This window comes from Hyperolius riggenbachi, chromosome 5 (genome assembly GCF_040937935.1).
Source record: "Hyperolius riggenbachi isolate aHypRig1 chromosome 5, aHypRig1.pri, whole genome shotgun sequence".
In the NCBI taxonomy this organism is placed as follows: domain Eukaryota; kingdom Metazoa; phylum Chordata; class Amphibia; order Anura; family Hyperoliidae; genus Hyperolius; species Hyperolius riggenbachi.
In genome coordinates this window covers 10,306,633-10,333,451 of record NC_090650.1, presented here as the reverse complement: position 1 = coordinate 10,333,451, position 26,819 = coordinate 10,306,633, and the positions used below count along the sequence as shown (strand labels likewise).

General features: G+C 46.4%; 1 protein-coding gene across 3 annotated transcripts in view; it reads right to left on the bottom strand.

The window, feature by feature from the left end:
* Nucleotides 1–26,819, bottom strand: part of PHF14 (PHD finger protein 14) — a 300,907-nt gene that overhangs the window by 152,082 nt on the left and 122,006 nt on the right. For 2 of the 3 annotated variants that reach the window (XM_068235081.1, XM_068235083.1), the window contains 3 exons: nucleotides 20,981–21,112; nucleotides 6,320–6,376; nucleotides 6,111–6,238 (listed from right to left, as the gene is read on the bottom strand). In XM_068235081.1, the coding sequence (XP_068091182.1) occupies nucleotides 6,111–6,238; nucleotides 6,320–6,376; nucleotides 20,981–21,112 (317 nt within the window). The remainder of the gene's footprint in view (nucleotides 1–6,110; nucleotides 6,239–6,319; nucleotides 6,377–20,980; nucleotides 21,113–26,819) is intronic. The other variant, XM_068235082.1, reaches the window with a different exon arrangement.

Below are 26,819 nucleotides of genomic sequence, written 5' to 3'. Positions count from 1 at the left end.
CAAGGCAGCTGCAGGGAGATGGTAATCACAGGGCAGCTGCAGGGAGATGATAATCACAGGGCAGCTGCAGGGAGATGATAATCACAGGGCAGCTGTAGGGAGATGGTAATCATAGTGCAGATGCAGGGAGATGGTAATAACAAGGCAGCTGCAGAGAGATGGTAGTCACAGGGCAGCTGTAGGGAGATGGTGATGGTGGTCACAGGGCAGCTGCAGAGAGATGGTAATCACAGGGCAGCTGCAGGGAGATGGTAATCACAGGGCAGCTGCAGGGAGATGGTAATCATAGTGCAGATGCAGGGAGATGGTAATAACAAGGCAGCTGCAGAGAGATGGTAGTCACAGGGCAGCTGTAGGGAGATGGTGATGGTGGTCACAGGGCAGCTGCAGAGAGATGGTAATCACAGGGCAGCTGCAGGGAGATGGTAATCACAGGGCAGCTGCAGGGAGATGGTAATCATAGTGCAGATGCAGGGAGATGGTAATAACAAGGCAGCTGCAGAGAGATGGTAGTCACAGGGCAGCTGTAGGGAGATGGTGATGGTGGTCACAGAGCAGCTGCAGAGAGATGGTAATCACAGGGCAGCTGCGGTATTCACAGGGCAGCTGCAGAAAGATGAAGATGGTAATCACAGGGCAGCTGCAGGGAGATGGTAGTCACAGGGCAGCTGCAGGGAGATGGTAGTCACAGGGCAGCTGCAGGGAGATGGTAATCACAGGGCAGCTGCAGGGAGATGGTAGTCACAGGGCAGCTGCAGGGAGATGGAGATGGTAGTCACAGGGGAGCAGCAGGGAGAAGATGATAGACAAGGGACTATCCACCTGCCATGTGTAAACAGCATCCTGCCTCTGTCCTGAGAAAAGCAGCCAACGGCAGCAAAGTCAGTGTAGCAGACTATGAGCATTATTGATCAGATCGTACTTTTAAAGTGTTCTGTGCAGAGTGCTTTAAAAGTAAACCTCTCCTGTTAACAATTTGACTACATTTTATTTTTGAAGTTGCAGAAGCTGGTAGAACCGTTTCCAGCAATTTGTGTAGTGAGAGAAGCATGATTGCGGGAGAAAAGTAGAGTGTAAGCTCTACCGCTGCAACAGGCTGATGTAAGCAGCAATGTATCATCTTTCTTTTTATTTGCATATTTCTTTTATTAATTGTGCTGAGCACTAAAAATATCTTTCTTTTTTTGACATCAGAAGCATATAAAATATTACACATGACTGTTTCACTGTTCAGAGCTTCATCTGTTGGTCTGACTGATAAAAGTTGTGAAAGAAGAAAAAACAAAAACAAACAAAACAAAACCTGCAATGTCAACAGGAGTTCAAGAGCCAAAAAAACAGTCAATCGATAAGCTGATAAAATGTACCAGATGCCCACCTGCTCAACATTTCCCAATTCTGATTGGCCAATAAGAACTTCCAATTCTAGTTAAGTTGTGCAGAACCAATACCATGTTTTTTTTTCTTGTGGGCCTAAAGTAATCATTCAGCCCTCCTACTGACAAAACTCTCCAAGTGACAATTTTACTAATCACCTGAGATGGTTGAAAATAGACATACCTGGGGCTTCCTCCAGCCTGATCACTCTACCCCGTCCTCTTCTGCCTTTCTGATCGCCCGCAACTGGGCCCGGAAAATGCTCGAATCGGGGCCAGACGGCGCAGGCACAATCCAGCCAGACATGCTCCTCAGTCTCACTCCTGCCGGGAGCGTTCTGCTCCTGCATGGTAGTACTGCGCAGGCACAGAACGCTCTCGGCAACAGGAACGCAGCGGGAGCACGCACATAGCCAGGTTGCGCATGCGTAGTTGGCCTCCTGAACCAGCTGACTTTCTGGGGCTAATTGTGGGTGAACGGAGAGGCAGAAAAGAACAGCGTGGGGAGATCAGGCTGGAGGAAGCCCCAGGTATGTATATTTTCTTTATAATCCCCCATCTCAGGTTCCCTTTAACCCTTTCCACTCTGAGTTTTTCCTAAAGGGAGTCGTTTCTGCTCGGAGTTTTTTTTTACAGAAATGCATTCTCCCTCTTACTCTCTCTCCCATTTTAACATGGAATATAACACCATAGCATGGTATATCTTATTTTAAAGAACACATTATAACGTTTAATATGATACCTTATTTGGACAGTTATTTATTTATTTATTTGGACAGTTTGGCATCCTCTATTGGCTGGTAGCAGAGGAGAAACCAAGGTATGGTAAATTTTACAGCGATTTCCTGGGTGTAATCCGGGCCTGCGTGAGCAAGTTTCGCAATAATAGGTGGTTTTATGCCCGCCACCCGGTGTCTTCATGTCACTACACACGATGCAATCTTTGGTATTTAGATTGGGAATTAGAGCAATGAAATGCTGGCTAGTATTTACACTCTCCTCCACGTCCATTGCATAGCATGCCATTGCGCCTCTATGCAACTTTGCAAGCAATCTGCAATGGAATCTGCTTGGAATCTGCAGAAAGAAATCAGCAAGGAAAATGGTCACTTCCTGGTAGCGCTGATCGCGCACTTCCGGTTTGGGGCAGGGGGTATCACCTGTGTGGGCATGTACTCTAACATGCCCACTATACAAGGGGAGAGAGATCGAACTTTGCCCCCGCAGATGTGCCTGCAAACTGCCGCTGAAATAATGTCCAGCATAGCGGGACGTACGAGTGGAAAGGGTTAAAGAGGAACTGTAGCCAAGGAATGAACTTCATCCCAATCAGTAGCTGATACCCCCTTTCCCATGAGAAATCTATTCCTTTTCACAAACGGATCATCAGGGGGCGCTGTATGGCTGATATTGTGGTGAAACCCCTCCCACAGCGGGATGTCATGACCATGGTCCTGACATCACACTGTGGGAGCTTTGTAGAACTGTGGGAAATAACAGCCTATCGCATTGTTAGGGGGTGTGGTCATAGACTATGGCAGTTGGCGCTGTTTTTTTTCTTGTCTGCCAGTAGTAAAGATGATAACCTGAATCTTTTTTTAACTTCTCACTTTGCAACTGAATTGATTTCTTTTTTCCTTCATTTTGGTAAAGTTCCTCTTTAAATACGCCTGTAATTAAAAATACTAACGGGGGATCACTGGGAGTAAATAAAAGTACTCCCAATTTAATAATATAGAATACATTTTGTGCCTGAGAAAATCACACATAAACTAAATATAAACATGACTTTTTTTTTTTTATCTCAAAAGGATTAGGGCCTTTTTCCACTACCCTGCGATTTGATTCTGATTGCAAATCGCAAGGATCATTAAACTAATGGAAACTGCAGCAGCAATTTCCATTAGTGCATTCCGACTGCGATGCGATTTTGGTTAAAACGCGATCGTCCTCCTGCTGCGTTTTGTATGCGATTGAGCTGTACTATAATGAGTATAGTAGCTCAATCGCAATCGCAAGGTGGAAATCGAAATGCGATTGCTGTCGTGATCGCATTTCATAGTGGAAAAGAGCCCTAAATCATGAATAAACAATCCGAGGAAGTATATAAAGCTAAATGCATTATACACAATTATAAAGCTCTTCTAACAAACCTAGGTGTGTGTCGAGGGGTGCTTGAGAGGACGTTACCCACAAACAAGGAGTATCTGACCAACACACTTATCAAATGACACCTGAAGTGAGAGGATATGGAGGCTGCCATTTTATTTCCTTTTAAATAATACCAGTTGCCTGGCTGTACTGCTGATGTATTTGGCTGCAGTAGTAACCGAATCAAACACCTGAAACAAGCATGCAGCTAATCACGTCTGACTTCAGTCAGAGCACCTGATCTGCTGCATGATTGTTCAGGGGCTATGGCTAAAAGTTTTAGAGGCAGAGGATCAGCAGGATAGCCAGGCAACTGGTATTGTTTATAAGGAAATAAATATGTCAGCCTCCATAGACCTCACTTCAAGTGTGCTTGAATAAAGGGGTACACAAGCTACAGTTGTGTTGAGAAACACTGGTTTGATTATTAAAAGCATAGACAATGCATCTAACCTATACTGGGGGTATTTGGCCAGTGTACGTTTTGATAAAGGAATACTTACCAAAATACTACTAAAAACACTGGGGCATTTCTGGTCAAGAAGAGGGCGTGGCAAAAAAAGGACTCGGTATAAAAATATGGACTGTCTAAAATCTAAATACTTCAAAACAGTAATTTTAGTTACATTTATTGCAGTAAATGCATAACTGAACCAATGGTGGCAACATATTGGTCTTGTGAGTCCTACTCTGACTGACCACCAGGAGGAGCTGCTCCATATCATAGGCTACGATGACTATCTGTACCATGCTCTTCTGATCATTAGTCAGTTTATCAATTAAAAGTAGTAAGAGAAGGCAAGTCAGTGATTTTTACAAATCACATGGCGGGAGGTGATCTGGTGAACTGACGCTCACATCATTTTCTACAGCGTTGGGTAGCACAAAGCTAACAGGAGTTGAATCAACTTGTGATCAGATTTCATTTAAAATCTACCTTAAAAAACAACTGAAGTGAGAGGGAGGCTGCCATGTTTATTTCCTGTTAAACAATACCAGTTTCCTGGCAGCCCTGCTGATCTATTTGGCTGCAGTAGTGTCTCAATTACACCAGAAACAAGCATGCAGCTAATCTTGTCAGATCTGACAATGTCAGAAACACAGAAACACCTGATCTGCTGCATGCTTGTTCAGGGTCTGTGGCTAAAGGTATTAGAGGCAGAAGATCAGCAGGGCTGCCAGGCAACTGGTATTGTTTAAAAGGAAATAAATATGGCAGCCTCCATACCCCTCTCACTTCAGTTGTCTTTTAAGGTGTCCATTAACGATCTGATTCTTGGGACGATCGATCAGAATTGATCGTTCTGGCCCACTAACAGAAGAAGGGTTGCTATTCAATTTGATCAGATGAATGGAATCAATCTGAAAAACTGATGGATGCAATCAATATTATGATTGAATCGGAAAATTGATTGTCCAAAGAATCGTATCGTTAATGGCCGCCTTAAAGTGATCCCGAGGTGAGAGTGATATGGAGGCTGCCATATTTGTTTCCTTTTAACTAATACCAGTTGCCTGGCAGCCCTGCTGATCTGTTTGGCTGCAGTAGTGTCATGCTTGTTCAGGGCCTATGGCTAAAAGTATTAGAGGCAGAGGATCAGCAGGACAGCCAGGCAACTGGTATTGCTTAAAAGGAAAATGGCAGCCTCCATATCACTCTCTCCTCAGGTTCACTTTAAAGGGGCACTACAGCGAAAAACTGTAAAATTTTAAATATGTGCAAACATATACAAATAAAATATACATGTTTTCCAGCGTAAAATGAGCCATAAATTACTTTTCTCCTATGTTGCTGTCACTTACAGTAGGTAGTAGAAATCTGACAGAAGCGACAGGTTTTGGACTAGTCCATCTCTTCATAGGGGATTCTCAGGGATATATTTGTTTTCAAACGCCCTTAGTGAATGGCAGTTGCTCTGTCCAACTGCCAAAAAACTGTGTAGCGAGCAGGGAAGCTGGCCAGCATCATTGTTTAAATCCTTTTTAGGGAATAACTTTATAACGGATAAAAGCCTTGCTGAGAATTTGCTATGAAGAGATGGACTAGTCCAAAACCTGTCATTTCTGTCAGATTTCTATTACCTACTGTAAGTGACAGCAACATAGGAGAAAAGTAATTTATGGCTCATTTTACTCTAGAAAAAATGTACTTCTTATTTGTATATGTTTGCACATATTTTACATTTTACAGTTTTTTGCTGTAGTGCCTCTTTAAGACTGAGAGATACAAAGTAAAAACAACAACAACCACCGCTACTCTCTGATTAATGTCCAATGTGGCAGAAACTGTTGGTTTGTATAGTAGAGCAGATGATGGCCTTAAGACTGTAAACAAGCAGTAGCAGCAGCAAAGTCCCCAGACCTGGCGAATGATACACAGGCCCTATTGCTCTGTGTTGCCTTCACTACACTGCTGTAAAACAACAGCTATCTTGAACTTTCACAAATTTGTCAGCCAGGCCAGCAGATGGAGCTATACATATTATTGCAATTCCTGTTTGAGGCTCTATATATACCCAGGGTCCTCAGAAACATTTCCTACTGCAGATAAATAGAGAAAGGCAAACATAAGGACTTTTATACCTTACTAGGTTTTCATTGTCGCCGGTCCCTTTACAGGAGGCGCATTCCGTCCTTAAATCCTCCGACTTTGGCTTTTTTTGTAGTGACAGGACCGACTGCCTCCTCCGCCTCTCTCGTGGGATCCGCTCCTGAGATACAAGAAACACAAATCACATAACACTGCAGAAGGCAGAATAACTCCGGCTCATGTTCCCTGGTATTGCCCTGACCTCCAGCTTCTCGTCCTCCAGCATGAAGCTCCTCTTCCGCTTCTGCCCTCTGGTCCTCTGCAACAAACAAGGTGAGGGGTTACTTGTCACGGATGGAAGAGGTACATTGTAAAACCGCAAGGCCAAACAAGGCTCTGCGCTTCACAAACCGAATACAAATGGGACCTGTCAGAATCATCGTACAGAGCAACACTGTCCAGCACTGGTATATACAATACAGGGGGTACAGAGCAGCCTCCTGCCCCCCCCCCCCCTCTATACAAATGGGACCTGTCAGAATCATCGTACAGAGCAACAATATCCAGCACTGGTATATACAATACTGGGGGGTACAGAGCACCCTCCTGCCCCCCCCTCCCCCCCATCATCTATACAAATGGGACCCGTAGGAATCATCGTACAGAGCAACACTGTCCAGCACTGGTATATACAATACAGGGGGTACAGAGCAGCCTCCTGCCCCCCCACCCCCCCCCCCATCTATACAAATGGGACCTGTCAGAATCATCGTACAGAGCAACACTATCCAGCACTGGTATATACAATACAGGGGGTACAGAGCAGCCTCCTGCCCCCCCCCCCCCCCATCTATACAAATGGGACCCGTCACAATCATCGTACAGAGCAACACTGTCCAGCACTGGTATATACAATACAGGGGGTACAGAGCAGCCTCCTGCCCCCCCCCTCCCCCTCTATACAAATGGGACCTGTCAGAATCATCGTACAGAGCAACAATATCCAGCACTGGTATATACAATACAGGGGGTACAGAGCAGCCTCCTGCCCCCCCCCCCCGCCCCATCTATACAAATGGGACCCGTCAGAATCATCGTACAGAGCAACACTATCCAGCACTGGTATATACAATACAGGGGGTACAGAGCACCCTCCTGCCCCCCCCCCCTCCCCATCTATACAAATGGGACCCGTCACAATCATCGTACAGAGCAACACTGTCCAGCACTGGTATATACAATACAGGGGGTACAGAGCAGCCTCCTGCCCCCCCCCTCCCCCTCTATACAAATGGGACCTGTCAGAATCATCGTACAGAGCAACAATATCCAGCACTGGTATATACAATACTGGGGGTACAGAGCAGCCCCCTGCCCCCCCCCCCCATCTATACAAATGGGACCCGTCACAATCATCGTACAGAGCAACAATATCCAGCACTGGTATATACAATACAGGGGGTACAGAGCACCCTCCTGCCCCCCCCCCTCCCCAATACAAATGGGACCTGTCAGAATCATCGTACAGAGCAACACTATCCATACACAGGCACAGGGCTGGTATATACAATACTGGGGGTACAGAGCAGCCTCCTGCCCCCCCTCCCCTCCCATCTATACAAATGGGACCTGTCAGAATCATCGTACAGAGCAACAATATCCAGCACTGGTATATACAATACAGGGGGTACAGAGCAGCCCCCTGCCCCCCCCCCCCCCCCCATCTATACAAATGGGACCCGTCACAATCATCGTACAGAGCAACAATATCCAGCACTGGTATATACAATACAGGGGGTACAGAGCAGCCTCCTGCCCCCCCCCCCCCCATCTATACAAATGGGACCCGTCACAATCATCGTACAGAGCAACACTGTCCAGCACTGGTATATACAATACAGGGGGTACAGAGCAGCCTCCTGCCCCCCCCCCTCCCCCTTTATACAAATGGGACCTGTCAGAATCATCGTACAGAGCAACAATATCCAGCACTGGTATATACAATACAGGGGGTACAGAGCAGCCCCCTGCCCCCCCCCCCATCTATACAAATGAGACCGGTCAGAATCATCGTACAGAGCAACAATATCCAGCACTGGTATATACAATACTGGGGGGTACAGAGCACCCTCCTGCCCCCCCCTCCCCCCCATCATCTATACAAATGGGACCCGTAGGAATCATCGTACAGAGCAACAATATCCAGCACTGGTATATACAATACAGGGGGTACAGAGCAGCCCCCTGCCCCCCCCCCCCCATCTATACAAATGGGACCCGTCACAATCATCGTACAGAGCAACACTGTCCAGCACTGGTATATACAATACAGGGGGTACAGAGCAGCCCCCTGCCCCCCCCCCCATCTATACAAATGGGACCGGTCAGAATCATCGTACAGAGCAACAATATCCAGCACTGGTATATACAATACTGGGGGGTACAGAGCACCCTCCTGCCCCCCCCTCCCCCCCATCATCTATACAAATGGGACCCGTAGGAATCATCGTACAGAGCAACAATATCCAGCACTGGTATATACAATACAGGGGGTACAGAGCAGCCTCCTGCCCCCCCCCCCCCGCCCCATCTATACAAATGGGACCCGTCAGAATCATCGTACAGAGCAACACTATCCAGCACTGGTATATACAATACAGGGGGTACAGAGCAGCCTCCTGCCCCCCCCCCCCCCCCATCTATACAAATGGGACCGGTCAGAATCATCGTACAGAGCAACACTATCCATATACAGGCACAGGGCTGGCATATACAATACTGGGGGTACAGAGCAGCCCCCTGCCCCCCTCCCCTCCCATCTATACAAATGGGACCTGTCAGAATCATCGTACAGAGCAACACTATCCAGCACTGGTATATACAATACAGGGGGTACAGAGCAGCCTCCTGCCCCCCCCCCCCCCCATCTATACAAATGGGACCTGTCAGAATCATCGTACAGAGCAACACTATCCATATACAGGCACAGGGCTGGTATATACAATACTGGGGGTACAGAGCAGCCCCCTGCCCCCCCCCCCCCCCATCTATACAAATGGGACCGGTCAGAATCATCGTACAGAGCAGCACTATCCATATACAGGCACAGGGCTGGCATATACAATACAGGGGGTACAGAGCAGCCCCCTGCCCCCCTCCCCTCCCATCTATACAAATGGGACCGGTCAGAATCATCGTACAGAGCAGCACTATCCATATACAGGCACAGGGCTGGCATATACAATACTGGGGGTACAGAGCAGCCCCCTGCCCCCCTCCCCTCCCATCTATACAAATGGGACCGGTCAGAATCATCGTACAGAGCAACATTATCCATATACAGGCACAGGGCTGGTATATACAATACTGGGGGGTACAGAGCAGCCTCCTGCCCCCCCCACCCCCCCCCCAATACAAATGGGACCCGTCAGAATCATCGTACAGAGCAGCACTATCCATACACAGGCACAGGGCTGGTATATACAATACTGGGGGTACAGAGCACCCTCCTGCCCCCCCCATCTATACAAATGGGACCTGTCAGAATCATCGTACAGAGCAACACTATCCATATACAGGCACAGGGCTGGTATATACAATACTGGGGGTACAGAGCAGCCCCCTGCCCCCCCCCCCCCCTCTATACAAATGGGACCTGTCAGAATCATCGTACAGAGCAACACTATCCATATACAGGCACAGCACTGGTATATACAATACAGGGGGTACAGAGCAGCCCCCTGCCCCCCTCCCCTCCCATCTATACAAATGGGACCGGTCAGAATCATCGTACAGAGCAACACTATCCATATACAGGCACAGGGCTGGTATATACAATACAGGGGGTACAGAGCAGCCCCCTGCCCCCCTCCCCTCCCATCTATACAAATGGGACCTGTCAGAATCATCGTACAGAGCAACATTATCCATATACAGGCACAGGGCTGGTATATACAATACTGGGGGTACAGAGCACCCTCCTGCCCCCCCCATCTATACAAATGGGACCTGTCAGAATCATCGTACAGAGCAACACTGTCCAGCACTGGTATATACAATACAGGGGGTACAGAGCACCCTCCTGCCCCCCCCCCCTCTATACAAATGGGACCTGTCAGAATCATCGTACAGAGCAACACTATCCATATACAGGCACAGCACTGGTATATACAATACAGGGGGTACAGAGCAGCCCCCTGCCCCCCTCCCCTCCCATCTATACAAATGGGACCCGTCAGAATCATCGTACAGAGCAGCACTATCCATATACAGGCACAGGGCTGGTATATACAATACTGGGGGTACAGAGCAGCCCCCTGCCCCCCTCCCCTCCCATCTATACAAATGGGACCCGTCAGAATCATCGTACAGAGCAACACTATCCATATACAGGCACAGGGCTGGTATATACAATACTGGGGGGTACAGAGCAGCCTCCTGCCCCCCCCACCCCCCCCCCCAATACAAATGGGACCCGTCAGAATCATCGTACAGAGCAGCACTATCCATACACAGGCACAGGGCTGGTATATACAATACTGGGGGTACAGAGCACCCTCCTGCCCCCCCCATCTATACAAATGGGACCTGTCAGAATCATCGTACAGAGCAACACTATCCATATACAGGCACAGCACTGGTATATACAATACAGGGGGTACAGAGCAGCCCCCTGCCCCCCTCCCCTCCCATCTATACAAATGGGACCGGTCAGAATCATCGTACAGAGCAACACTATCCATACACAGGCACAGGGCTGGTATATACAATAAGAGGGGCGTGTGGGAGCCTCCTGCCCCCCCCCCCCCCCCCCATACAAATGGAAGCTGTCAGAATCAGAGCAAAGAGCTAAACTATCCAGACACAGGCACAACACTGGTAAATACAATAAGGAGGTACAGAGCAGCCTCCTTCCAGCCCCTACCCCCCCCCCCCCCCCAATACCAATGGGACCTGTCAGGATCATCGCACAGAGCAACACTATCCATACGCAGGCACAACACTGGTAAATACAATAAGGAGGTACAGAGCAGCCTCCTTCCAGCCCCTACCCCCCCCCCCCCCCCCAATACCAATGGGACCTGTCAGGATCATCGCACAGAGCAACACTATCCATACGCAGGCACAACACTGGTAAATACAATAAGGAGGTACAGAGCAGCCTCCTTCCAGCCCCTACCCCCCCCCCCCCCCCAATACCAATGGGACCTGTCAGGATCATCGCACAGAGCAACACTATCCATACGCAGGCACAACACTGGTAAATACAATAAAGAGGTACAGAGCAGCCAGCAACCCCCCCCCCCCCCCCATTTATGCAAATAGAACTTGTCAGAATCATCGTACAGAGCTAAACTACCCATACACAGGATTAGCACTGGTAAATATAATAAGGGGAATATAGGGCACCCCTGCCCCTGATCATCATCTATATCCTCTGCAAAAAACTGTACATATATCCTATATACTCATTATACTAGAGATCGCAGGTTCACACACAGGAGAGGAGCTCAAAGCAAAGTGCAATATACAACAAACTGGCACGCTATAAACAGTGTTCTGCTACCTCTTACATTAAACGCTTTCGCCATTGGAGTGCCTTCTTTTTTCCTTTACTCTAAATATATATGTCTATTTCTAAAAAGATGTTATATAAAACACAAAGAGTGAAACGGCTATGGCGCCACCTGACTTGCCATATACTGTATATACTCTAATATTAGTCAACCTCGTGTGTAAGTCAACCCCAACATTTGGCCCTCTTAAAGGATACCACAACTGACATGTGGCATAATGAGATAGACATGTGTATGTACAGTGCCTAGTACACAGATAACTAGGCTGTGTTCCTTTTTTTCTTCCTCTGCCTGAAAGAGTTAAATATCAGGTATGCAAGTGGCTGACTCAGTCCTGACTCAGACAGGAAGTGACTACAGTGTGAACCTCACTGATAAGAAATTCCCCTTTTTATCTCTTTCTTGCTCTCAGAAGCCCTTTTCTCCTAGGAAAGTGTTTTATAGTTGGAATTTCTTATCAGTGAGGGTCACACTGTAGTCACTTCCTGTCTGAGTCAGGACTGAGTCAGCCAATTACATACCTGATATTTAACTCTTTCAGGCAGAGAAAGAAAAAAAGGAACATAGTATAGTTATTTGTGTGCTAGGCACTGTACATACACATGTCTATCTCATCATGTCACATGTCAGTTCAGGTATCCTTTAAGCTGGAATTTTTTATTGACTCTTGGGGACCAGGAAGAATTGACGGCTGGAGGGGTTAATGACTGCACTGCATACAGTATGGCAGCCAATAACCCCTCCTGTCCCTTATGTGCAGCCAATACCTCCTCCAGGCTCCCAAGTGCTGCAATGATTCACTCCCTTTTATGCAGCCCAGTATTTCCCCCTTCTCCTTTCCTTGGTAATTGTTGTGGGCAGGACTTTCACACCTGTGTTTTCTTAGCATTTCCTTCATCAAGAAAGTATCAATTGCTGCAAATGGGAAAGTCACTTTATAGTACACACAATACTCAGTGTGCTCAGTGTTGCCTGTGACTCGTGTATAAGTCGACCCCTATACTTTGATTTAGTGAGTCAGACCTACATTTCTAGACTTATACTCGGAAATATATATATATATATATATATATATATATGCCGGAAATCACCCCATCTATCTCTTTAAAGCGGACCTGAACTCAGAACTTCCTCTCTGCTCTAAAAGATACGCATCAGCATAATACCCTTTAAAGAAAAAGCATTTCTTTGTCACAGCTGATACAAATCCTGCAATAAATCTGCAGTGTGTCTACTTCCTGCTTTCACGGAAGCAGACATAGGGTTAATATCCTGTGTTTACAAATTAGCTTTTCTGTCCAGGCAGTCAGCTGAAACAGCTGAGAGATCAAATTACAGTAGTGATTAGTCACAGATGAGGGGGAATTAGACAGGCTAAACTCTCTAAATACACACAGGGTGCATTTCTCTACGTTTTCATTCTTGCCTGTGCAAGAGTTCAGGTTCACTTTAAATGTGCCTATTAATGATACAATCTCCATTGTACAATTATATCAAATCTATGTAGAAGGATAAACGGAGCGAATATACGCTGAACTGATACTTTCGGTAGTCCCTCATATTACATAGATTTGATTAGAAGATTATACAAGCAAGATTGTACACATTCTGGTTCATGACCCCATCAGGAACCATCTCTACGGTGCAAATACAGTATAAACCGAGAGTCCAGCAAATTCTAACCAACTCATTCTCAGTCTGTTAATTAGAGCAGGCCTGGGCAAAAGGCATCTATAGAATCAGAGTCTCACACTGCTCTAACTATAGAGAAACCTTTCAAAAAGTGTTATGAAATTGGTCACAAAACACCCAACACTTTTCCAAGCAAGCACCTCCCCTTCCTGCTGGAGAGGAAATGAGGAAACAGGTTCGCTCCCGCACATTCTCTGGTTCTGCCCCAAACTCTAGGTCTTTATTGCCCAGTGAACTATGCCATGAAAGGGTACAATTATATATTTCAGTACTTCTTAGCCACAAATACGTGTTCTTAGGTTTAGTATGAACTAACTATTTAAATTAAGGTTTGTAGTTATACACACGTCCAACAAAAGCACCCGACCAACCCAACAACAAGACCAACTGGGCAACCAAGCAATTGCATGTATTTTCCGCTCACCACCCAACTGAGCAACCAACTCATTTGCACTTGCGTGCGCAAGAGGAATGACGAACTGTGTTCAAATGACTTGTACGCATGCGGACAACTGCCAGATATCAGTCCAACTGTCAGTTGAGTTGATCTGCCGGTTGGATCGGGCAAATTGCCTGTTATCAGTTGCTTGTCTAGTCGTTTGCCACGTGTACACACGCCTGATATTTGTTTAAGTTTGAGAGATAGTTGGATGAAAAAGTTGTATGTGTGTACGACCTATTAGACTGCATTTATGCTCCACATTGCAATGATGTTGCATTATTTATGCAGTTTATATCTGGCAATAACTGTTGTTTCTATGGTTACCTGGCCTGTTATTTTTTTTTTTTTTACAAAAAGTGCCAATAAGTTATTGTTTCAAAAGACAGCAAAAAAAATATCAGAGCAGGCCAGGACTGCAGAATAGCCTACTGCCTCCGGCCCAGCGGTGCATTTAGGAAATCAGGACTGCATGGCCTCAGCTCTGCAGTGGATGGAAAAGAACTTTAGTTTTCCTAAAATAAAACACATGATAAAACTGGTGCTTTTCTTTAGGAAGCAGCATAGCAGGAATCTTATATTGTCTCCATTTCACTGATAGCATCGGCACAGCAGCGCTGCAGGCCAGATATTACTCCCAATCTGATAAGGCCTAATGCTGGAATGATATAGTGAATAAGATTTCCCAGCATTGCTTGTTTTTTTTGTAGAAACATGTTCCGTGTTTATAATAAAAGGGCCAAACTGCCGTCTGACTACTGTCTGAGCTTCCCATGGATAACATGAGGCGCTCAATACCTGAACTTTGCTACACCCGGCACTGAATTTTTGGCCTGATGAAGTGAAACGTTTTGAGTTCACGAAACACGTTGCCTAGTGCCAATAAATAATTTTCACTGTACCCATTCAAAGACAAACACTTATATTGCACTTTTCTCCTGGCAGACTCAAAGCGTCAGAGCTGCAGCCACCAGGATGCGCCCTATAGGCAATAGCAGTGTTAGGGAGACTTGCCTAAGGTCTCCTGCTGAATAGATGCTGGCTTACTAAACAGGCAGAGCCGAGATTCAAACCCTGAACCAGCCACTATCCAGCCACTTGCAATGAGCCTGGTCAATGAGGTAAGCCACCTATTTTTTATCATTTTAGATTTTAAAAGGGATCGTCAGCCACAAAATCAAATTCCATTTACCCACTGCTATGTGTTTATTATGCAGCCTGAAACCTCACCCTGGACTGCAAGCATTCCAATCTATTCAGAAATGTTTCTGCTGTAATAAATCTTATCTCTGCCATCCTGCCTTTATTTGGTACATTGCCAATAAGAAGGAAGCTTGACATCTCCCCTCCCACATTTCTGAGTAACCCCCCCAGGGGATCAAAACCAATGCCAAATGCTTTCCTGCACGCTAGTAGAAAAGTGGTTAGTATCGGCAAAACCAGCCCCCCTTGCCAGCCATCTCGCCCAGTGCCCATGTCAAACAGCCCTTAAAGGACACCTGAAGTGAGAGGGATATGGAGGCTGCTATATTTATTTCCTTTTAAACAATGCAGATTGCCTGGTTATCCTGCTGATCCTCTGCCCTCCAATACTTTTAGCCGTAAACCCTGAACAAGCATGCAGCAGATCAGGTGCAATGACTGAAGTGTATCTGGATTAGCTACATGCTTGTTTCAGGTGTGTGATTCAGCCACTACTGCAGCCAAATAGACCAGCAGGGCTGCCAGGCAACTGGTATTGTATAACAGGCAGCCTCCTTATCCCTCTCACTTCAGGTTCCTTTTAGCGTGGGTTGGTAATACAAGTAGAGGGTAGTGGGAAGCTCTGTTATGCCAACTATTTCTATGAAGTCGGACAATGGCCTCAATTCACTAAGATCATGCTGGAGATAATAAGGCAAGAGAAAACTTGCCACCACACAGTAAGAGAGTTATCTTATCTCTTAATTCCTTACGTTACCTCCTCTGTAGTTAATTTACCTCCTCTGTAGTTAATTTACCTCCTCTGTAGTTATTTTCACACGCAGTTAAAGTGAATGTGTACCACTTTAAAAATAAGAAGGAGAGGGAAGGTTCGGTCCTAATGAGCCTTCCCTCTCCTTTCCCGGTCCCGCGCAGGATCCCCCGTGGCAGTATTCGACCAGTTCGGTCAAATACTGCCACTTCCGCAGCCGAAGGGAGCTTTCGGAAGCATTCGGGAGCACTCGGGCTCCCAAAGACGGGCCGCTCCATACTACGCATGCGCGAGCGCCCTCTATGACGCACTCGCGCGTGCGTAGTATGGAGTGCCCCGTCTTCGGAAGCCCGAGTGCTCCCGAAGACCTTCGAAGTCCCTGCGGCGGCGGACGCGAACGGGGGAGCCAGCGCAGCACCGAGGGCACCGGGAGAGGGAAGGCTCATTAGGACCGAGCCTTCCCTCTCCTTAGGTGAGTATCTGACTTTTTGATTTTTAAAGTGATACCCATTGGCTTTAATTAATAGCCTGTTAGAATTCTGGAGTTATTGGAGAGTTAACTTAAAGACAGAACAGTTAACATCAGGTTTGCCTGAGGTAAAATGTTTCCTGAATACTACATGCCTCGTCACCATGGTGATAACTATAGAAATGTTATTAAAGACAGGAGATAAGCTTAGTGAATTGAGGCCAAAGTATATTCACGGGGCGACTGGGCGACAAAGCCGCAGGGGTTAAAAAACAAAACAAAGAAAGCTGAAAATGCTGCGTTTAAGCAGAACTTTAGAAAGTGCACACGGCAGCTGAGTGACACATTCATAATAGTAATGAGTTTTATTTTTCCGCCATTAAAACATAAATAAAACTATATTTATCAGGAGATTAAACAGAGCAGCGGCAACAATGGCGGCTGATTAGGCTCTGACTTCTGCGAAAAGAGCTCAAGCAAGCGAAACAGAAATCATTCCTAACGAGAGGATCTCAGCTGCTGCCTAGATGTCGCTCTCACCGACCCATCACGAGGCTAGTGCTGGGCATACACGGCTCAATTCTGCTGCTTGATTCTCCCACTCGATTCCGCAGGAGGTTCTCTTAACTTCCGTTCATTTTTCTTATCTTTTTTCATTGTGTCCAATGCAGAATCGAGCGGCAAAACGATCGGGTGGGAGATTGGACGTGTCGGAAATTATCTATCAAGCCATCTAAATGGCTCAAAAACGAACCCTGTATTCCCAGCATTAGAGCCAATTGTGCCACTCTGTACTTAAAGAGGAACTCCAGTGAACATTTTTACTGTTGGCAGGTGATGTAGCTGCTGCTAGCTGTTTTGGCAGTTGGAAACAGCTGTAAACAGCCATTTCCCACAATGCAGCAAGGTTCACAGACAGGAAACTGCCAGGAGTACGTACTTTTCTTGTTTCTTGTGGGAGGGGTTTCACCACAATATCAGTCATACAGCGCCCCCTGATGGTCTGTTTGTGAAAAGGAATAGATTTTACATGTAAAAGGGGGTATCAGCTACTACCGGTAATTGGGATAAAGTTCAATTCTTGGTTGGATTTTCTCTTTAAAGTGGACCTGAACTCTTGCACAGGACAAACAGAAAACACAGAGAAATGCTCCCTGTATGTATTTAGAGCAGGTGTGCCCAACCTACGGCCCGCGAGCCATTTGTGGCCCGCAAAGCTGACTTTTGTGGCCCGCGGAAGTGTCCTGAGGAGGCGGATCGTGGATTGTCTCATACTATGTCATAGGTTTACACAGCGTACTCGCGTTCTCCGCAGTAGTGTTGTGATAGAGACTCTCGCCCATTGGTTGCTGCAGGAACCACCCGCCAATAGGAATCAGCCTTAGTCCTATTGGAGGAAGGTTCCTGTAGCAACCAATGGGCGAGAGTCTGTAACTATCACAGCGCTGCTGCAGAGAACGTGAGTACGCTGTGTATGACACAATCCCCGATCCTCCTCCTCAGGCTCTCCTTGCTCCGGCTCTCCTCTCCCACATGCTTTGCCGCTACTCCGGCCTCCCATCTCAGGGGACAGTGTGACATCACACCCTACCAGCCGGTAATGCTGTAAACAACTTGCTCCACGCTGACCTTCACCCGCGGCCAGGCCGCGGCAACTAATTGAGACCCCGGCTTCTGCTGAATAGTAGGCCTCAACTCCCCACAGCTCACACAGCACTTGTGCCTTTGCACACACACCCAGGTACCCCAGAAAATGGGCATCAAATGCGGAGTACAACAATTCTTGGTTTGCCGTTTTCTTTCCTTTTCCAACAACCATGTTAACTGTAACCAGAAAAAGGCTAAAGATTTATATTTAAATTTTGTATGTATGTGTTCCGGTCGGCAAAATGTATCTTGATATGAGTGCGGCCCTTGGGCAAAAAAGGTTGGGCAGCACCGATTTAGAGAGTTTAGCCTGTCTAATCCCCCCTCATCTGTGACTAATCACAACTGTAATTTGATCTCTCAGCTGTTCAGCTCAGGAATCTAAGCTGCCATGGCAGAGCAGCTAATAGTAAATACAGGATGGTAACCCTATGTCTGCTTCCGTGAAAGCAGGAAGTAGACACGCAACAGATTTTTTGCAAGAAAGTTCGGAGTTCAGGTCCGCTTTAAAGTATACTTGTAGCAGATCTTTTTTTTTAACCTTAGATGAAAAGGAATCCTGGATGCAGGATGAGCTGGAACAGTCCGGTGAATCGCATCCCTTTGTGTGAGCGAGCAGGGACCGCGGCAAAAGAGGGTAACTCACCTATGTTCCCCCTCCTCTCCGTCATGCTGACCGCTGCTCTCCATCTTGCGCCTTCAAAGCTAAAACTCCGGGTGTGAAGGCGGAGCTGTCGGGAAGATAGCAGTGTTCTTCTCAGGCTCTTTTAGCCGTGTGCTCCACCCGGCTAGTTTTGGTGAGCGCCCGGCTGTCACTGGCTCACCTCCTCCTATGCTGTAAGCACAGAAGCACCGGCCCTGCATTCCCTCATCACGTCCCACCCAGCTACTTTTTCATGCCACCCGGCTGGAAGAAAATTCTGGGGAGAACACTAAGATAGTGGGCGGAGCTTTGGTGACAGGCGGTGACATAGGTAAAATAGCCACTTATGCCCCCGCCCACGCCGCTGGGACAGTCTGACATTTTGTGAAAGTGATCCATTTATCTCTTCCCCCAACCTCTACACTCTCCACCCCATACACACCGGACTCTCCTCTGATCAGATTCCTAAAGGTAAACCTGTGACTTTTTGAAGTGGAAAAAGGGGGGAAGTCTCTGGATCTTAAAGAGGCTCCTCCCATCCGCGTACATCAGCTCGTTCCAGCAAAGGGACTCCTGAAGAGTGCCTGCCCCTCCCCACCTGCGCACACGCACTAACGCTGTCCCGGTCAGGCTCCGGCAGCAATAGCCAAACTAGAATCATGTTTATGCGGACTCAATCCGGCCCATTGCGAAGAAGGCTGAGCAGGTTGGTGCTTCTGCCTGAACTGCATACAAGCGTCAACAAGCTCTTTTTCAGGAGTCCTACTGCCGGAATGGAGCTGTATTTATACTTGTCAAACTCCGGCCTGTGGGCCAAATCTGGCCCTCAGAGCCATCAAATTTGGCCCTCAGGTGGTTTCCGCACTTTGCATTCTGTTTGGCCCACTTTAGACCACCAGAGAAGCTATATTGGAGGGGAAGCCCTAGGTCACCAGGGAAGCCATATGGGGAGGGGGAAAGCACTAGATACCAGAGAACTGTATAGGAGAGGGAAGGGGGCCACTGGGCACAAGGGAACTTTATAGGGGAGGGAGGATCACTAAACATCAGAAAACTGTATAGGGGAGGGAGGGGGCCCATTAGACACCCGGGAACTTTGTAAGGGAGAGAGGTGGCGACTAGACAATGAGGTCGGCCTGCGACTTGGTCCCAGAACTCAATTTAGGCCCAATTTGTATTTGGGTTTGACACCCCTGGGCTATATTACTTAGCGAGAGGAAAGAATAGTTTGGCTGGCTGTTGCTCTGATCAGTAGCCCCATAGCGTCCTTTACTCACGCAAGCTACTCTGTGGTCACTCTATATGTTCACCCTCCTCACTCTATAAGACGTTTTCAACAATTTAGTTTTTTTTTTTTAGACTATACTGATCTACTAGACTATAAGGGTTCATTTTAATTCGTTTACCCCTGAAAGCGGACCCAAACTCGCACAAAATGGAAAGTCTTTATTCCACATAAAGCTCCCGAAGAAATTCCCTGCTCTGTGTTCTGTGTTTGCTAGGCCATCTCAAAACATCCATTTAGTTCTTATCAGCAGCTGTGCTTAGACTGCAGGAGAGCTATGCCTAGGCAGCTCTCCCCATACAGTAAATACTGAGGCTTAAAGTGAACCAGAGACAAAGCACCCTCGTGTATTTTACCATATATATCAGTAAGAACATTAGAGAAAACACATACCATGCTCTCTGTTTCATCCTCACTGCTAAAAGTGTCTGTTATCAGCTGTGATAAGAATCCCGGACTGAGCATTCAGTCTGGCTTTGCAGGGAATAATTATGGCTGAGTCATTGCCACAAGGGGGCAGGCTTGGGCTTGAAAAAACACCAGAGAAGACAGACTCAGCTATAATCTTTCCGTAGCAAAGCTAGACTGAGTGCTCAGTCGGGGATTCTTATCAGAGGTGAGAACAGTCAGATTAAACAGAGAACAATGAAACAAAGAGCAGGTTAGGTGTTTACTGTCATGTTCCCACTGATTTATAAGGTAAAATACAAGAGGGTGCTTCATCTCTGGTTCTCTTTAACCCCTTCTTTGCTCCCTGTAAATGTGAAACCAAGTTAAAACTTCAGTTTTTTTTTGTTTGTTTTTTTTTAGGATTTCCATGAATTGTAATGAAGATTTTATTTTTCCCATAAAGGTTATCATACTGTGGCTAATCTTTTACAGCAGAGAGGAAGTTCTGAGCTGAATGCCACATTAACGTGAGACCTGTGTGTTCTTGACGCAGGATTAAACCATTCCTGTAGGTAAATGTATGCAGCCTGAAATCAAATCCTTCGAAGGTAGAGTCGGATTGATCCATTGTGAAGCTGCATAAAAATGAATACAATTTGCATAAAAGCAGAATTATTTGCATCTCGTTGGCCACCCCTAACCCTGGATGACACAGTTCCCGGAGGCGCTCAGATCTGGGTAGTGTTGGGAATGAAATCCGTACAATATTTCTCATCAGCGCTGCGTAATATGTTGGCACTTTATAAATACAATAAATAAATAAGTTACCGTCATATGCTCGCTCCGCGGGACGGTTTCGGGAGGAAGCTCCGCCTGTCTCGCCGTGTCAGATTGATCTGTAGTCACCTCCTCAGCGAGCCCAAAGTGCAAGCTCTTCCGCCTTCCTCTAAAGCAATGTCTCTGGGGAACAAAGAGAGACGTGAGAGTTACTCACTGCAGACCTGACAAAAATACAAAATAAACTAGACAAGAGAGACCAGAACGTTTATATTGTGATTTTCTCCTGGCAGACTCAAAGCGCCAGTGAGGCGCACTATAAATGGTAGCAGTGTTTGGGAGTCTTGCCCAAGGTCTCCTCACTGAATTGGTGCTGGCTTACAAGAAGAGTCAAAATTCGAACCCTGGCCTCCTGTGTCAGAGCACTTAAAGGATACCCGAAGTGACATGTGACATGATGAGATAGACATGTGTATGTATAATGCCTAGCACACAAATAACTATGCTGTGTTCCTTTTTTTCTTTCTCTGCCTAAAAGCGTTAAATATCAGGTACGTAAGTGGCTGACTCAGTTCTGACTCAGACAGGAAGTGACTACAGTGTGACCCTCACTGATAAGAAATTCCACTTTTTATCTCTTTCTTGCTTTCAGAAGCCATTTTCTGCTAGGAAAGTGTTTTATCGTTGGAATTTCTTATCAGTGAGGGTCATACTGTAGTCACTTCCTGTCTGAGTCAGGACTGAGTCAGCCACTTACATACCTGATATTTAACTCTTTCAGGCAGAGAAAGAAAAAAAGGAACACAGCTTAGTTATTTGTGTGCTAGGCACTGTACATACACATGTCTATCTCATTATGTCACTTCGGGTATCCTTTAAAAGGAACCTAAACTGACTAACAAAAAACGTTTCACTTACCTGGGGCTTCTACTAGCCTCCTGCAGCCGCCCTGTGCCTGCGCCGGGACAAGTTGATCCTCTGGTCCCCCGCAGCGAATCAGTTTTGATTTTGCCGATGATGGTTACTGCACCTTCGTTGCCCTGGCCGCGCACATACTCAATCACGCTCCCGCCACCGGGACCGTCCTGTGCGGCGCTCGTACCTAGCTGGATATTTACACGCTCTATATATTGCCTGATGAAGTAGGATGTTGCCCATGAAACTTGTTGCTATTACTTTGGAGTCTATTTGAATAAAGATATTTTTCAGTGAATAACTGATCGTCTGTCTACTTGTGGGAGGTAAGTCCACCACTACCTCACCCCTTTTTTTTTTTTTTTTTTTTTTTAACTATTTTATCCTTATCTGGTGCCTCTGTTTTGAACAATTATTTTGTAAAAAAAAAGTCTTCAATATAGATGTTTTAAGACAGTAACATTGATTTTATATTCACATTTTGACGTGTCTACTATGTTAAAATGTATCTGTCTCTTTAAAACTCTAGATGGTTGCAATCTTCATTAGAGTGGGCGGAGTAGTCTCTCCCCACCTATAAAGGCTCCACCTTTTTCTCTAGTTCTTTGAAACTATGACTAGGGACACACCCTGAGCCCGATACGCGTCAGTTTGACCCTGTGGATGTCGATGTCTTATGCATGATTTTTTTCAATAAAAATTTGACCCCGTGGATGTCAATGTTTTACGTGTGATTTTTTTCAATAAAAATAACTGGCTTTTTATGATTTCAACGGAAGTCTGCATATCTCCTCCTTGAAGTTTACTACCAAGTTACCACGGCTGCAGATTTACCGTCTTGAGTAGTGATCATGGTTATTATAAAGTTTTTTGTACCGATTCGGAGTTACATTTTTCAATGGGAAATCCTTATTTAATGATCTGGCTTCAAGATACATAACCTCCCACGCAGCAATCTGCCCAGAAAATGAACGATAATTGTTGACAACAATACGAATAAAGTGTCTGATTTTTTTGAAAGTAATCCCTTTGACCTCAGCTGTCATCGGACAAACGGGCGCACTTAATCTATGAAGCATGGCGATAGCTGACCCTCCCTGTCCTAAATTCACTACAAGAAAACCCATTAAGGCCTTCTGTCCTCTTTACGCGAAGCCCTTGCAAGGTTTATCTCGGAGGAAAACAACAAAAAGAGGTAAAGATCAAATCAATGAGGCCAGGACTTGAGTCAACAAGCATCAGAAGTTACAATCTGCGCTGAAAAGGCGAAGGACGAGCGGATGAAAGCACGGCGGCGGCAGAAGTCGGGCGAGAGAGTTACCCGCCTCTTTGTGAGTTGTGAAAAAAAAAAGGACAAGAACAAAAAATAAGGTTACAGGGGACTGGAAAAAGAGTTTTTAATTCTAATGACTTTAAAGAGACTCTGTAACAAATTGTTTATCTTTATTTCTTCTATGCTATAAGTTCCTATGCCTTTTCTAATGTGGTCTGGCTTACTGCAGCTTTTCCTAATTGCACAGTAGCTGTGTTATCTCTGTTATATGATCTAATCTTCTCTCTATAGTCGGCACAGTCAGGCTGAGGCAGTCAGACTGGAATGTGCAGGGCTGCTTGTGATTAGCTAGAAGCTGTACACACCCCCTGCAGGCTCTGTGTGACTAACACACTCTGCTTAGCTGAGCCTATTAGAAGCTGGTTAGTTTGTTTGTAAACACTGCCTAAAACTGGCAATTACAAGCCAGGTTTGCAGCAGAGAATGGCAGAAACAGCACAGAGGGGACCAGGAGCACATAATGAATAGAATGGTATGCTTTTTATTGTAAGAATTTCAGAGTACAGATTCTCTTTAATGTTCTCAAAAGAAAGAAGTACAAAGGGTACCTGAGGTAGCCGAATGCAATGAGATAACCGTTAATAAACAAGTCTGCGCCTAACTAGGCCGAGATCACAGATGCCCAGCAGCAGGACTCTAGCGATGTACTGGCAGATCAACTAATCCTCAGTCCAGAAAACAACACACTGGTCAATGTATGGGCAGATCGACCAAGAGATAGATCACCTTGTGATCGAATCTGATCAGAGGGACCTATTTCATGCCCATACACCGTAGAGCGATTTCCACGCTTCGGGCTTGATTCACTAAGACAAATAGCGAGCCTTATCAGAGTGAACACACCTTATCAGAGTAGCATAGCGAGCGGTACAAACTTATGCCTGCTAATTGGCAATGACGAGAGCTCCACTCATCCTGCCCTGAGCCCCTGCGGGTCCAATTCCTTTGATTGGCCCAATAGGCTGCCTGTGAAGTTTCCTGTCAAGTGACATGAAGCCTATTGGGCCAATCAAAGTGCAGGGATAATGTCCTTTAAAGTGATTGGACCCCTCAGGGGCTCAGGGCAGGGCGAGTGGAGCTCTCGTCATTGCCAATTGGCAGGCATAAGTTTGTAGCGCTCATTATGCTACTCTGATAAGGTGTGTTAACTCTGATAAGGCATGCTATTTGTCACCATAATGGTGAAATCTATCAGAAAATCACCCTTGCACCACCTCCGCCTGCCAGCCCACCCCACAAGTGTAAAGTGTCCCTCCCTTCCTTCCTCCCGGGCTCAATGTTTTAAGTCTCACCTCTATGCTGGCGTAACTCCTCCGGTCACCGCGAGACTCGGTACCATGTGATGTCATAAATGTGATGTCACGCGCCAGTGACACATGTTATAGGCGCACGTGATGACCGGAGAAGGCCAGGAATTGCTCCGGCGGAGAGGTAAGACTTTAAAGTGGATCCGAGATTAACTTTTATTCATTGCATAATTGTGTTCCTTTCCTATCGTTTATAGGGCATTCCTCAAGCCAAATACTTTTTTTGTTTTTGTTTTAATACTCTAATTCCCTATAAACTAAACAAGCCACGCCCACAGCTTCAGAGTGCCTTAGCATTCTCAGACCCATGTAGCAAGGGCTTATGGGAGTCTGGGCAGGAGGAGGTTACTAGCCAGAGATTTCAGAGGGGAGGGGGGAGTGAATATTTCACAGGCTGAGGGGTGGAGATGCAGTTGCAGATTACCTGTGTAATGATGACAAACAGAACATGGCTGCCCTCATTGTATCACAGGAATAAATAATCATAAACTGTTGAAGTTGTTTTGCAGCTAGATTTGCTGTGTAAACTTTAGATAAGATATATAGACAAGTTACTTGTTATAGTTAGTTTTTCATCTCGGATCTCCTTTAAAGCGGACCTGAACTCAGAACTCCCCCTCTGCTCTATAGATAAGCAACAGCATGATAACCTTTAAAGAAAAACATCTTTGTTACAGCTGATACAAGTCCTGCAATAAATCTGCAGTGTGTCTACTTCCTGCTTTCATGGAAGCAGAGATATTGTTAACATACTGTGTTTTCAAATGATCTTATCTGCTGTAGCAGTCATATGAAACAGATGAGAGATTAAATTACAACTTGTGATTAGTCACAGATGAGGAGGGATTAGACAGGTTACACTCTCTAAATACACACAGGGTGCCTTTCTCTATGCTTTCTTCTTTCCTGTGCAAGAGTTCATGGCCACTTTCAAACACTGAGCACCGGCAGAGCACTTTACACTTGGTGGGGACACTGCTGGGGGGTAGTTCAGCGCACCCGAACGAGCCCTTGCACCCGAGATTTTCCTGCCTATTGGATTGACCCTTTCGATCAATTTAGGCTTAACATTGATTGAAAGGTCTATTGGGCTACCATGTCACAGCACTGGTTCTCTTTCGATTCGATAAAGTTAATGAATCTGAAGGTCGACCAGGCCGCAATATCCAGTAGTGTATGGCCACCTTAATTGGGATTGGGGAATTGGTGTCTTAGAGTTAGCCAACGCGGGGGGGGGGGGGGGGTGTAAGGGTTAGGCACCGCCAGGGGGGTCTTATGGTTAGGCACCACTGGGGGGGTCTTAGAGTCAGCACTACTAGGGAAGGTGTTAGGGTTAGGTGCCACCGGGGAGGGGGTCTTAGGGTTAAGCACTACTAAGGGAGGTCTTGGGGTTATGCACTACAAGGAAAGATTTTAGGATTAGGCACCAGCAGAGGGGGGGGGGAGGGTGTGTGTGTTAGGATCCACCAGGGAAGGTCTTAGGGTAAGGCATCAGCCCGAGGGGTGGGGGGAGGTGGCAGGCCTTAGGGTTAGGCACCACTAGGAAAGGTCTTGGGATTAGGCCCCAGCAGGGTTAGGCCCCACCGGAAGGAGGTCTTAGGGTTAGGCACAACTGGGGAGGGTCCCAGGGTTAGGCACCACCAGAAGGAGGCCTTAGGGTTAGACACCACCAGTGGGGGTCTTAGGGTTAGGCACCACTAGGAAAGGCCTTAGGGTTAGGCACCACTAGGAAAGGCCTTAGGGTCAGGCACCACCAGAAGGAGGCCTTAGGGTTAGGCACCACCAGGAAGGTCTTAGGGTTAGGCATCACTAGGGAAGGTCTTAGGGTTAGGCACCACCAGTGGGGTCTTAGGGTCAGGCATCACTATGGAAGGCCTTAGGGTTTGCATGCGTTTTTGATAAGTAAAGTGAAGCAGGGAAGACAAGTGAGGCGCTGACATGCCCTGCTTGTGGCTATGGATAGGCACTGGGTGGAATCTCCGGTCGTGACCGCACTGGAAGCCCCCCCCGGTCAGTGACGGCAGCAGATGCGCAGTACGCAGCACGCAGGGGGAACAGATGTTCCGGCAGCTTTCCTAATATAGATTTCCAGATAAAGGCAAAGCGATTGGTTTCACTTAAAGCTGCGATGAGGTTTAATTAATTCTCTATATGTACAGCGATGGCTGCGCTCCAGCGATTCCCTTTTATTGTTATTGATTTTATACACGAAACGGAGCAAAGCCATTCGAGCCGCCTCCATAAACATGGAAAGTAGATTAATGGATTCGTTATGGAATAAGAGCCAGTCAGCAAAAGACAAGAGAGACTCTGCAATTAAAGCAAAGCCACGCAT